Source organism: Macrobrachium rosenbergii, chromosome 6 (assembly GCF_040412425.1).
Source record: "Macrobrachium rosenbergii isolate ZJJX-2024 chromosome 6, ASM4041242v1, whole genome shotgun sequence".
In the NCBI taxonomy this organism is placed as follows: domain Eukaryota; kingdom Metazoa; phylum Arthropoda; class Malacostraca; order Decapoda; family Palaemonidae; genus Macrobrachium; species Macrobrachium rosenbergii.
In genome coordinates this window covers 55,832,986-55,848,262 of record NC_089746.1, presented here as the reverse complement: position 1 = coordinate 55,848,262, position 15,277 = coordinate 55,832,986, and the positions used below count along the sequence as shown (strand labels likewise).

At 35.8% G+C, this 15,277-nt stretch overlaps 1 protein-coding gene and 1 long non-coding RNA gene across 4 annotated transcripts in view; one reads left to right on the top strand and one right to left on the bottom strand.

The window, feature by feature from the left end:
• LOC136839603 (E3 ubiquitin-protein ligase TRIM9-like) overlaps positions 1-8,206 on the bottom strand; it is a 222,102-nt gene extending 213,896 nt beyond the window's left edge. For both annotated transcript variants that reach the window (XM_067105882.1, XM_067105883.1), the window contains exon 1: positions 7,286-8,206. In XM_067105882.1, coding sequence (XP_066961983.1) covers positions 7,286-8,167 — 882 coding nt within the window. In that variant the 5' untranslated portion in view covers positions 8,168-8,206. The remainder of the gene's footprint in view (positions 1-7,285) is intronic.
• LOC136839605 (uncharacterized) overlaps positions 1-15,277 on the top strand; it is a 512,627-nt gene that overhangs the window by 327,596 nt on the left and 169,754 nt on the right. The gene's annotated exons all lie outside the window — the stretch shown is intronic.

Genomic DNA, 15,277 nt, shown 5'->3' with positions numbered 1-15,277 from the left:
ACCTTTAAATACTCGAACAAGCAAACACACAATCGCACACACACACAATATCCGATTTACATCACAGACGTCTTTACATTTTGTGTTTACCATTATTGATCGAAGTTGGAATTCCGGTGCTTAGTGGTGGTGGGGGTTGGGGGAGGGGGGCAGGGGATGTTCGCTTGGGTACAGGGGGGAAGGGTTGTCTCCACTCCTTCCCATGGTCTCTATTATTGCTCTTCTTGAATGAACAAAGCTGCTTGTTCTGTGTGTGTGTGTGTGTGTGTGTGAGAGAGAGAGAGAGAGAGAGAGAGAGAGAGAGAGAGAGAGAGAGAGAGAGAGAGAGATAGATAGGGAGAGAAAGTTATGTGAAATATGAAACAGTACATGTAATGTTTGAATTCATGCCCATAGTGTGTGTGTGTGTGTGTGTGTGTGTATTTTTTGAGAGAGAGAGAGAGAGAGAGAGAGAGAGAGAAACAGAGAGAGATAGGGAGAGGAAGTTATGTGAAATATGAAACGGTACATGTAATGTTTGATTCCATGTACATGGTGTTTGTATATTGAGAGAGAGAGAGAGGAGACAGAGAAGAGAGAGATGGGGAGACTGAGTGTTATGTGGAATATGAAGATCGATATGCAAAGTTACATAATAATGTTTGATATTCCAAGCTCATAGTGCCTTTAGAATGCATGTTTGTGTGTGTGTGTGTGTGTGTGTGAGAGTGTGAGAGAGAGAGAGAGAGAGAGAGAGAGAGAGAGAGAGAGAGAGAGAGGAGGGGGGAAGTTATATACGAAATATGAAGATGCATATCAAAAAACAAAATCATATATACAGTCTGATTTCAAGCACATACGGACCCAACCGTATGTAGACACAAGGCCTAACATGAAAATCCTAAGGCTGTGTAAGTTTTTTGTATTTGTTTGGAATCCAGAGATCATAAGTATTATCTCTGTTCATAAAACGTCCCACCGAAAGTACTGAAATCATTTAGACGAAAATCAAGACATCTAAAACACAAAAAAGCCTGAGAAAGCTGGCTTTTATTACAATCCTACAATGAATCCAATGGCAGCTAGAAAAGAATGGGGCTTCAAAAAGGAGATTAACTGTATTTACTATTAGCAGCTTCAGGACAACTTCAGCCCCTTTCGTATTCTTATTCAGAGGAAAGCCTAGTTCAGAACACGTATGCTAATAAGACACTGAAAGACCTATGCTAATACTTTAGAATATAAAGATCAGTAGGTGTTACTATAGGGCTAATCTTTATCAAATTTCATTCAGTTAATTTTTTAGCATTCATTACGTGTTAACTGCTTTTATTGGAAACAAGTTTGAAACATAACTATAATTTATTTTTGGTATCGCGTTGCCGAACAAGCACAAAGTTTTATAATAACTTAGAAGAGAATCATAGGTCTGTTTATTCGGAAAAAAGAATTAGTATAATAGCCCTCTCTGACACTGAGAACCGCAGGTCAACGTAATTCTGTTGTCCAATAATTCATCTTATCCGTATTCAGGAGCCAGAGTAGTATTAGGAAACGCTTCTTGAAGAGTAGCTGATGGTGAGTCAGTACTCTTTATGCGATGTGTAATGTTTATTCGCTAATTAGGAAAAAACTGAACCTAATATATTTATACATTAGAGAAATAATCAGTAAAGTCAAATTCACTCTGAAAATCTAATGAATAATAGGAGTCACATGATGAAATTCTTATGTATACAATTTTCCAAATATAGAAAACATGCTTCGTTAGGGTATAAGCTATTACAATTCTAATGGTATTATGCTAGGAATCAAATGAATGCATAAAAAAATGATCCTCGTGGACTTACATATATAATATATATATATATATATATATATATATATATATATTATATATATATGTGTGTGTGTGTGTGTGTGTGTATGTGTGTATACATACATATATATACATATATATATATATATATATATATATATATATATATATATATATATATATATATATGTGTGTGTGTGTGTGTGTGTGTGTGTGTGTGTGTGTGTACACGTATGCGTGGTCTATGCATGGCTGTGGTGTGTGCGTTTGTGTATGTATGAATAACATGGGGCGAGAGGGAGAACGATTAGAAAACAGAGAGAGAGAGAGAGAGAGAGAGAGAGAGAGAGAGAGAGAGAGAGAGAGAGAGAGAGAGAGAGAGATTCCTCAATGAATTAGCCTCAAAGTTCCTGAAACACAATGCTTATAAAGTTTTCGAACGTATCTGTCCACAAGCACAACTTGATGGAGAAACTTTATTTGTTGCTCTTGCTTCTCCTCCATCGATATTTATAGTGCACAGTCAAGTGTTGGAAGTTGCCCAAGAATTACAACCCCCACACAAGTTCCATTCTGGACTCGAAACCATAAAGCAGCCGACACCCGAAGCAATAACATAAAATCCGGCGTGAAAGAAGAAGAAGAAGAAGAAAGAAGAAGAAGAAGAAGAAGAAGAAGAAGAAGAAGAAGAAGAAGAAGAAGAAGAGCAAGGGAGATAGACACAGGAGGAGGAGGAGGATTGAAGGATATTTGTGGTATGTCGCTTTTATCTTTTGAATGCAATTTCATAAAGCGGAAAGAAAATGTTGCTGGATAAATACATTTCTAAAGTACGTCACTTTTATATGATATTGTTGAAGGAATAGCCTTGATTATGCTTCTTAGTTCATAACGAATACTGTATAATCTTTGTAATTCCGTGTTGCGCCTATTCTGATATTCGATATTTCACAGACTAAATTAGTCTGATTCATTAAAAAGGATAACCTTTAGAAATAAACAACGATGGGCAACAGTCGGATAAATAATAATAATTTCCCCATTATAACCATTATAACTCTTGAACTACGCACGAAACCAGGTGGGAGTAACAGAGACTTATAACCACTTAATCACAGCAAGATTATTGGTTAATGAATTGCAGGCCGACATAACTTCTAAAATGAACCTTAAAACTCAATGAGCTTATAATTCCTCTAACCAAAAACATTCATTAAATGTCTGTGGATAAGTTAACTCGCATTCAAGGAAAAGATTAAGTTATAAATTTCCTCTGAAGGATTCAGTTAATTAAACCATTAAGTTAAACGTTTTTTGTAATATAGAACACACCTCACTTTACATCCCCCGGCATAATTGATTTCCATATCAGCAGGCAGCTGATATCTTTATCATTTCCAAGTAAAAGACCAGTCACTTGAGAACTCACCTAAGTGAGCATAACTTCTGTGAAAATATGAAAACGTAGTTTATGAGGTCTCCATGGTTTCGCAGTGAAATGCTAGACAAAAAACGTTTGTCCTTAAGGAAAGTGCCCCAGATGGTCGTGATTACTATTTTCGACCATAACTTCTATAGAAGGAATAGACAGTAAAATGTATGGAATAAAGGAAATTATTTTCTTATGCTTTTCTTTTTTTACTATTGTAATTCTGTCTTCCAATAATTCCCTCTGCTAATGTGCATTAAAATGTACAGCCCTATGCTATAAAATAAAAAAAAAAATATTTTATTGCCAATAAAACACAGTTTCCGGTAAAATGAGATGATAAGCAAATTCTTATCAAATTTCAACTCCTGAGTAATAGAAAATGCACGTACACTTTACTAACACAATCGCGACAAACGAAGCATTGTGATATATTTCCCATGAAATAATAACTCTCATACCACTTATTCGTGCAACGGTTTCTAAAATATAAATTTACTATTTTCATACGCTCTTTTCCCTTAAGCTCAAGGAGCTGCTGATTTACAAGTCCATGTAATTCCCCCAGAGAATAAGTTAAACCTTCTTACTAGTTGGCTTGGGATGAAATTGAGCTGCGTAAACCCGACGGGAAAATGTGGGAAAAAGACGTGTGTGTGTTTCAGAGAGAGAGAGAGAGAGAGAGAGAGAGAGAGAGAGAGAGAGAGAGAGAGAGAGAGATTAGTATCTTTCTGATCTGCCACCATTAACTATAAGCAACGCTAAATATCTTATATTTCATTAGTTTCCCATGCAGCCTTTATTCAGAAAACATCATAACTTTAGAGTTTTTTAATAATACAATTTAATTGTAACAGGTCAAATTCGTGTATATCTAATACTATGCTCAAAATCATTTGTATCTGTTACTGCCTAGCTCTTTCTAAATTTTGCTGTTTGTCATGAGCGTTTATCATCACAGTTATACATTCTTCAACCCGAAGTGTGTTTCTTGTACTAAAACACGAAGCATTTGACGATTTGGGGTAGAGATTCAAGATAACGTTACAACATCATAAGATATTGAAAAAAAAGTTGCGAGTTTCCCGTAAGCGCTATGAGAATTAAGACGTAAATAAATAACAAATACAATTACTTAAACTAAGTCATCTTTCCCAGTCACTGGTTAACACTCAAACTTTTCTATATCCTCCTGCCCAAACAGGCATCTTATCAGGTTAACCAAGTCTATTTTCTGATCTAGAATCTTACAGTAATAAAAAAAAAAGTACATTTCTTCTTTTCTTCGTCATTCCGGCATTTTAAATTAGTGGATTCCCTGTCCTTCCAGTGGATCTATTTATGTCGTCACAGACCAACAAAATTAAAAAATATACGCAGGAATCCGAAGGGAGAAACAGTAAGCAAACGGATTCAGTCTCTCCCCTTAGTTTTAACTGTAAAAGCAGTAATTACTTGATTGGAGCAATTTCATGATAGTAAGTAATTTTCTCATTATGTGTTATGTATCCCGTGAAGTCAACTGACATCTCTGCTCGATCTGCAAACAAATGTCATTTGACAACTGACCGAGTTTAAAGGTTACGCTAAAGGGTTAACATGGAATGAATAACACCTCAGGTGTTAGTGATTTATTGCATAATCTACTGAACTAACAAATTTTGATATATAGAGCTAAGACCTTCATATACAATATCTTTAAAAAAAAAATATGCCTCAGTTCCCCAAGATACAACATTCGGCTTTAAGAAACTATAAGAATTAGCCAGAGGAAGAGGGTGGAAGGTTACAGTAAATAAAGAGGACGGAATAAGAGAGCAAATGAGTAATTAGAAACATAAACATCCAGACGAGCAAACATATAAACCTCGAGACAAACAGCAACCCCAAGTTAAAACCCGAAACCGGAGCTCGACCTGGAAAAAGAAGAAGTGAAAGAAAATTTGGGAGGCAAAAACAACCAGACACTGACATAACAGTAGAATATCCGGATCCGATCCTCATTCGAGACCCACTTTAGTATGCAGGGTCGAAATCGGATAATACTAAGGACACATGCCTCCGCAAAAACACAAGAGGGGTTTTGGTACTGTAGCTGTATTCGGAACAGTCTTAAAATGCATTCATAGACTCTGTGCCTCACTGGTAACCCCTCCACAAAGTTTCATTAAAATTTGTCCATAACTCTTCATGGTATCATGGGGATTTGCAGAGACAGACAAACAAACATACGCACAGGCACAGGAGACTTATCAGCTTCGTTCCCGAAATGAAAATATATAAACTGACTGATGGCAAATATTAATCGTTCTATTATATATGCACTATATATATAAATATATATATATATATATATATATATATATATATATATATATATATATATATATATATATAATTTATATATATATATATATATATTATATATATAATATATATATATATATATATATATATATATATATATATATATATATATATATATTATATATATATATATATATATATATATATGTGTGTGTGTGTGTGTGTGTGTGAGTGTGTGCATGTGTGTAAAAAATCTCGGTCATACGTCATCATTACACCTAAGTCAGTCAAAGTACAAGAATTAGGCATTACTGGCTATGTTCTGGATAAATAGACTTCACAGGGACTAAGAAAATATTTCCTATCGATTTCATTACAAGCAAAACGTCCTGTCCAGCAGCTGTCATACAGCAAAGGTGACTTTGATCACAGAACTAAAGAGCATATCCCTTAAAGATACGGGACTGAAATGTCAATATAGCTGTCGCGGCGTTTTCATTACTGGTTGTACAGTAGATGTACGAGAGAGACTTCAAAGATTTTGGAAGTAACCTGCTCAAAGGTCTCGTCCCCGATTCACTTGTCAAGAGTACGAGTGTAGCAAACAGATTCTGTGGTGCGTACTCTGCATCTACTATTTTTTTTTTCTAGAAATGGTACTCTTACATACCCATGCATATAGGCTTCAAGTTCTGAAGTATCAATATCACTGACTTAGAGATTCAGTCAAAAAGTTATTTGCTCTTATTGTCGTCTTGTTGGTGCAGTCTCGAAATTAATGTATTTTCAGTGTGCATAGAAACAAAGAATATCAAATCACAGTTAAAATGTCATTGCATGTATTTTGTAAGTGTGAATAAAGTATGCACTGGGAAAGTGTGCATACATGCATAGTTTTGTTGACGAATTTATATTTCAGAGTCTGTGTGGAATTTGGTATTAAATTGAAAACCATAAGTACTACGAACAGATTAAGAATAGGAACACCATGGCAATATAATACACAATAAGGAGATTTCCGAACGAATATGTTACAAGTTGTAGCTCTTTTTATTTTTCATTTTTCTTTTATTGCCTCCGGGATATATTCTCCCCCATGCCATGAATCTAACAAAAGCGCACTTTTGTTTCGCTCAGCACCATTTAATTAGCATATACATAAGGGGATTCCATTTATACATCTCCATCATTTGCATACATACACACACATGCAACTCATGAAAGGGGATGGGTCCAGGAACTCGGTAGTGATACATTACAGCAGTTGCTCATGTAAAAGGAGAATTTGCAGGAATGCATATTTTTTTACTGTTTTTTTTTTAGGATTAGGGAAATTGTAGCCAGGAAAACTTTATGAGGAAGCTACAGAGGGAAAGGGTGTCCTCTCGTGTGTATGACCTTTAAAAGTAATGCATGAGTACAAACTGTCTCCATGTGAGATTAATGTAAGTATTTATACACAACTTATTTTATGTATGTGTAAGTGTCAAGACAAAACTTAGGTTTATTTATATACTGTATATATATATATATATATATATATATATATATATATATATATATATATATATATATATATATATATTATTTATATATATAATGTATGTATGTATATATATTCATATGTATGTGTATATATATGTATATTTATATGTGTGTGTATGTATGTGTAATATTTGTAAGTATACATAATATACATATAGGAAAAGAAAACTTGAATAATCTTTAATCATGAGTGTGACTGCATTTACCTTATGTGTTTTAGCCAGATTGTCCAGTGGCTGGAGATCGTGTTGAGAGTGACTGGGCCCACACTCTCGGCACCCTGACCACCGACAAACCAGGCAGTAGAGAGACGGGCGTTCGCCATGGGCGGCGCAGACTTCTGCTGCCCCTGGGTAGACTCCCCCCAGAGGCGTTACGGGCCCTAAGGTATGGGTGGCCAAAGGACCTCTGGGAGGGTGGCAAGAAGTGAGGCAGGGACCACAGTAAAGCACCTGACATTGCTGACACTCTGTGGTTGCAGGGCGGGGTGGCCCTTCGCACAACTGACACGGTGGGAGGGTTGCGGGCGTGCCTCCTGTCGCCGTGGGTGGGGGTGGCGGTGGGTCTGCAGAGCCAGGGTCACCTCGGTGCCTGGCAATGATTCGTGCCATGGCCGTATATCGGGGCAAATCTGCCGCTGCCCCAGGGCCCAAGGCGGACACCTTCAGGCACACAGGGCATCTCACACCTTGCTGCTGTTGCTGACCACTTCCACTTCCTCCTCCTCCGCCTCCTCCACCTCCCCCTCCTCCTGCCCCTTGCTGTTGTTGCCCTTCAGAGCCTCCTTCAGCGTTAGTCACTGTATTTTCCGGACTACTGACATAAGAAGTGGGCCGCGATGCCACGACAACCCCACTGTCAGTCTCACTGTAAACGGAAGCTTTGTCACTGTCAGCGCCTCCGTCAGGCGGATCTGGATCGTGCCCTGGAGGACCACCCTGCTGGCTGACGACGGGCTCGGCCAGCAGGGCCTGGACTCCGCGCTGGAGGCCACACGCACACTTCAAACATAACGCGTGTAAACATGGTAGAAGCACAGGCTCTGTGAAGAAATTAGCACACACTGGACACCGTAATTCCTCTTCCATTATGGACGCGAGTTGGCGCTACACTAACGCTTTTGTCGCTTTGACGGCTGCCGACCGCTCACAGTTGCCCGCCCGCCGCACGCTAGCCCCGCCCCCCTTGGGTGAGCCTACGCACGCACGCACGAACTCACGCACGCACGCAAGTAGACGCATACAAACGCTCACTCTCACGCATACATATGCTCGTGTACACATATGCACACGCTGAGGGTTCGCACGCGCGCACGTGCCGAAACACTACACTCCAGACGCTGTTCATAACCCGAGTCTATGAAGTGTGCTTAAAATAGACCCCTTTGGACCTGACTGACTTCAATATCGATCGATTTTTTTTCTCTCCGTTCCTATCTTTATGTTCTTTTCGTGTGATTTATGGGGAATTCTATCGTGGTTGCTATGAATGAATTACGCGCGTTTCTTGATTCGAGTTGAAAATGCGGTTAAGTGGGATGATAATGTCGACAAAATGGATTCTCTCTCGTTTTCAAGGTTTTCCCGTGCAATTTTCCTTCTTCTTCTTCGCGTTTCTTTTGTAAGAAAATAGATAAATACTGTAGTTTCTGCAAAGCTTTAATTATCTTCAGAAACCTCCCATAATATTTAGAGGTAAAGTATTTACATAAAAATATTTTAAGTCAACCTATAACTGCACAACAGATAAAAAGCTTAAGCTGATTCATAAGCAGCTGAGTTCAGTGAGTTATGAAACAAACATATCAAATGGGCGCTAAGGAGACACGTTCAGTCATTGCTGTCCCTCTTCCCCTACCTCTCTTTCGGTAAACCCAAATTTAAATGGTATACAGTAATTTACTCTCCAGAAACTACACTGTATCAGTTTGTGCACTGCCTGGCTCACTTCAGTTTTATTTTTCAAAGTAAATATATTCGTTCCTCTTTCAAAGGGAATTAGTTGGTTGTTATTTTGCCCAGTACATTCGCAGAAAATGTGCAGGCGGAACAATGGTAAACGTTAATTACAGAGGAAATAACAGAGTTAAGTAACCTATTAGGCTTTAGATAATTAACCTGGTATGCTGTTGTGCGTGCACTTAAAGAGACATTACTCACAAGTATACACATGACGGAACGCACACACAAATTCCCACACACAAATGTCGTAGCCATAACGCATAAACTGTATATTCTAATTCTGGATAACGCATTCTGAAAGAGAAAAAAAAAACAATACGCTAAATGTTCTGAAGATTATGATAACACATAAACACACATACAAATGCATGCACACACATGCACATACACACATTTATATATGTATATATATGTGTGTGTGTTTGTGTGTATGTATGTATGTACGCGTGTGAGTACGTGCGCGTGTAAATAAGTGTCTGCGTACCTGTTACTTTTTTGTTCTTATCCGTACAGGCGACCCACACGTGTTTATGCCACCACAAAATACCTGATAACATATGACCCCAAATAAAGTAGATCCGGGAAAAAGAGAAACAAAGATTAAACAACAACGAAGAAGTGAATCCTGCGATAAACGAGGCAGATCTCTTAGAGGAGAAACCCTTACACAATCCGAGAAAAAAAAAATGTTTAAAGTTCCAGTAGCACAGAAAAGTTGGAAGAAGGGTTAAGAAAAAATCTCTGGAATGGCGTGCCTTCTTATAAAAAATTATCTCATAAACAATCTCGCTCTCAAGTTTTTCCTCTCTTTTTGCTTGTCGAGACCCCTCTAAATTTTTCTCTCTCTCTCTCTCTCTCTCTCTCTATATTAGTCCAACGAATATATATTGATTTTCTCAGTGAATCTTGGACTATTGCTGTTACTACTATTGGTGGATTCCGTAATGTTATTATTGCTAGTAACATTAATACTGTTGCTGCTACTGTAATTACTGACAGTATAAATGCGTTTCTTTCTTTCATTTTGATCTGAAGCCTTGAATTTCTTACTAATTCTTCGCTTTCTACTATTACTACTACTACTGTCTTTTAAATAATAGTAGCATTAAATGTGAAATTCTTGACATTTATAACAGTAATAGCAACACTGTTATTGCAGTCTCTGCTATTACCAAACCAGTAATGACCTTGAAATCGACGGGCCATGAGGTCCTTTTGGCTTAATAATGATGTCCATAACTGTTAGTAACTGGCACTTGTTAATTCTATACCACTGTATCTAGGCTTAGCGATTTTCCATTCTTCCCTGATCCGTAATTTAGTCATATCAATGACAATCATTCATAATTCCCATGCCCCTTATTTCACATGCCTCTACCCACCGCCGTTCGTAACTTCTTGCATACATCCTGAATATTTACAAACATTTTTAACTTCCTCTTGCTCGTAAAATCAGTGGTTTTCGAGCTACCGCTGCTAGATTTGTGAATGCTCAACTCAGCGGATAAACTCTACGCCAGTCAAGTAGAAGTTTTCATCATCATCATCTAACCGCTGAAACGATAGTGACAAGTGTCATCCTCATTTGCGAAATCAAGGTTAGAGTAATATTTCCTTTTTCCTGCGAACCCTAAATTAAGCTTCACTATCAAGAGCATTCTCAACTAATTTTCAAAATGTCACCGCTTATGCTACGTCCTCCCTCGACTTCTAGATGTTCAACTGATATTTTCATCTTTTATGACAAATACATATCCGCGTCAGTGCAATGCAATGTTGATGCTGTATGAAGGCTGGCTACATAAGCAAGTGAACATTCAAAATGATCGCTTATTAGTAAAAATGAATTGCTCCGACTCGAATGCTAGATATTAACTTTCAGTTTGGTGAATATATATATTGTTAGTTTATCGAGTCTGTACTTGGCAGATTGCCGCATGTTAGAAGTCATCGAAGGCAGTTATAAACGCTTTCCAGTTAGCCACTTTGCTACATATATATGTATATGTATATATACATATATATCTAATATATATCTAATATATATATATATATATATATATATATATATATATATATATATTTATATATACACATCATTATTTATATATATATATATATATATATATATATATATATTATACCGTATATACATATAATTATATTCATATATATATTAATATATATATATATATGCATATATATACAGTATATATATATATACATATATATATTTATATTTGTATTATTATCATGCATATTTTGCATATTTATTTTTATGAGAGAGAGAGAGAGAGAGAGAGAGAGAGAGAGAGAGACAATCGAATGAGAAAAAAGGAACAAACGGGTTTTTCCTTATGAAAGTGGAATAGCAGAGTTTGTTCCCAGAAGTCTTGCACTGAGCCCACTTTTCAGCATCAGCGAGACGTGAGCTTAAAGTCTTAAGGAAAACTTTCCCTTCACCCCTGTCTGAGTATCAAGCTCTTTGGACGCAATTAGAAGCCAAGGAGCTTTGGTGAACTCTAAGACCTGCTAAGACTGTGCCCTCCCCATACCATGAGACCCTTCCTATACCCCGAGGAAGGGTGGAGTGAGATGGGAGGATGAGGATGGGGGAGGAGATAGGATGGAGAATGTACCCAACCTTAATTAACTCTTCATTAAAGTGAAATGGATAAGACGGAAGGTAATAAAGGATAGATGAATTCCAGTCAGGTTAAGCGTGCCTTACACCTGTTCATTCATTTTCTTTCACTCTTGTTCATTGTTCTTGTCATGATTTCATGTATCAAACTCTTTGTTTGCTTCGCTACATAATCAGCTCAAAAAGATTATAGTGTTTGCAGTAACGTTGCTCCATATTCAAATAATTTTTTCTTATATATTTAAATATCAAAGACTTTATTGATATATTTTACTTTATTCTATGATTATTCTATTTACTTTTCATTCTACTTTTCATTCTTAATATGTATGTATTATATATATATATATATATATATATATATATCTGTATGTATGTATGTATATACTGTATATATATTGTGTGTATATATATATATATATATATATATATATATATATATATATATATATATATATATATATTAATATATATATATTTTCATAATATAATTCCCAAGTCTCCTACTGAAGAAGTTTAAGCTAGATTTTCTTGCAATTCATATTTCCAATATTCTAAAAAATTTCGATAATGTAAGAGAGTATATAACTGGCATCACTCGGCTACAGGTAGAGGAAAGCCTCTTTTGAGGCACGATGCTTAAAGCTTACAAAGCATAGAGTGGTAGGTGGCATAGTTTTGAATATATATATATACATACAAATACACACACACCATAATTTATATACATACATACATACATACATACATACATACATACATACATACATACATATATATATATATATATATATATATATATATATATATATATATATATATATATATATATATATATATATATATATATATATAATTCAAACATCCAAGGATACTATACTAGGCAGGAGAAGGGCGCAGGAACACACAAATCCAGTATATGCATTTATGGTCGACGTTTCTTGACCCGTAGGCACATTTTCACACTGAATGCCCCACCCCCCTTTTTTTTTACATTGTAACTATAGATGTCCTGATGATGGGACCACGGGTCAAGAGACGTCGACAATAAATGCATATACTGTATGCGTGTGCGTTCCTGCACTCTTCCCCAGCATATATATATATATATATATATATATATATATATATATATATATATATATATATATATATATATATATATATATATATATATATATATATATATATATATATATATATATATATATATATATATATATATACACATGTATAATTTTTCTCTCTTGGGGTTGGCTCCAGAAAATGCTCCCATTTATTGCTTTTGACATTAGGCTTGTTCAGTTCCCTTATCTGCCCTGGTTTCAAGTAACCTAAGTCAACGAACTATCAGGTACATATTTCACAATTTAAGTCAACAGATGTACAGTGAGGTTTATAGGGGCGTTCCGTATCCTTTCTGTCATTTGTTGTGTCGCAATTACGAGTATATGTATCTAGACATTTTTTACACTTCAGCTCCAAGAATCAATTGCCTTTTGCTTATGCTAAGAACTCCATAGCATATATATATATATATATATATATTTATCATCTAACTATACATTGATATCATCCATATCATATATTGATAAATAATTACACTAAATATATATATATATATCTATTCATATCTATCTCTTTCTCATCTAACTTTACATTGATATCATCCAGCATCACTATGATTGAACAAAGAATTTTGGGGTTTTAAAAGAAACTAGTGTAGTTCGTATGATATTGTCTTTTCATTCTTGCACCTCTTTTCATTAATTTAAGTATTGATACATCCAGTATCAACACTCTCTCTTTCCTGTTTTGTTTTTCATTTTACAAGAAAAAATCTTTAGTGTAGTTAAAATCTGCCTCTACGCATTCAGAATCATACTTTTCATTCTCCGTGTTTTCCGCCCTTCGTTGAAATAACCCTTCCCTTACCTGTATCTTTTTATTACACCAATATCAAATACAGTCCTTCTTTGTCCTTCGCAGTTTTGCCTGCACATCATTTGCCAATTAAAATCTTTAATTTCGTATATTTATTCTGAACTGAAGCGCATCTACGCAAATTCAGAACCCATGGAATAGATATCTTGTTCATTCTCCGTGTTTTCCTAACATAGGTGTATTTTAGTCTCCAGCCGCCATGTCCTTGTCTTTTGGGGAGAAATAAATGCCACAACTCTTTTTGCATCAACTTTAAATTCTGATTACGAAGAGTATATATGTATTTAACAATACCCAAAGACTCCCCCCCCCCCTCCGGAGAAAATAAGCCTTCATAACAAAAAAAAAAAAAAAAAGAAAGAGAGAGAGAGAGAGAGAGAGAGAGAGAGACATGACGATTATGTTGTTAAACATCGTGTCGGATTTAATTATTGATCGAATAAACGAGTATTATGATAAGATTAGTCCAATACTTGGCAAAATCATAGAATCTAAAAGCATAGTATAATTGTTTAGAATTGAAGTGGACCAGTTCTCCAGATTTGTTTATTGTGGAAAGCATTATTTAATTATTGTTACTTCATGACATTATGATAGCTAGGTATTCAGTAAGTAATTTTGGAAGGCTTTAAAATGCGTTCGCCATCAAAACTTAAAGGAACAATAATGCTGAGTGGTCATGGTCCTCCTCCAAATATTGTAGCAACATTATCTCTGTATTGTGAAGATGGATGAGCCATTTTGCAAAAGCTTTTTGCTTTAGTATGTCTGTTTTCACTCTGTATTATGAAAGAAGGTCAATAACCCTTTGCCAGTTATTATACTGCATATCTTTGCATTTTTCTTCACTGCTTGTTTGTCTTGGGAAAGTTCCAGTCGAGGTTTTAAGTAACATAACACTTATCTATTTCCTTTGAGCTAACACTTTTAACATTTATATAAGCGAAATCTAGACACTTCAGCGAAAATTTTGGTTTGCCGCTAACTCTGTAACTAACATAAACCTAGACTAAACTCCCTAGTTTTGGAGTCTTCACGTGTATTTTCACAGTTTTTTTGGAAAAAAATTATTACTTACTCTAAATAAAAAGTAAAAAACTGCACATCAACGAAAAATTTTGACTAATGCTTAGAACCTACAAGTAACACTAACACATCTCGAACTTTCTGGGCTCAGGAGCCTTCCCGAAGGAATGTATGACCTGTGTTTTGCACTGCGAGGGCATAAAGCGAATATGGCACTACGACGGAGATAGTTAGGAAGAGAGGTGATACCAGTAAGATAGGGCAAATCATCTAATTTGGAATTAAAAGAACGTCAAAAGAAAGTAGTCCACTGTTCCAACTTTGAACAAATTGATAGTAATTCCCTTATTTGGTATGGATTGTCTTACCATTATCTATGAATTCAAGCCATTTGTCATTTTATATGCAGATAAGTCACAGAGTAATTAGGTAAACACGAAAAGACTGTAAAGTGAAAGTCATCGTGTGGAAAATAACACAGTATGACGCAGTCGACAATTTAAGAAATACAGTTATCGTGTTTGTTACAGCGCCAAACAGTATTAGTGTCACGGTGGTGTATGTAACTAAAACTTTCATGTTAGTATATATAAAACCAGCCACACCAATTACAATGTAAGCCT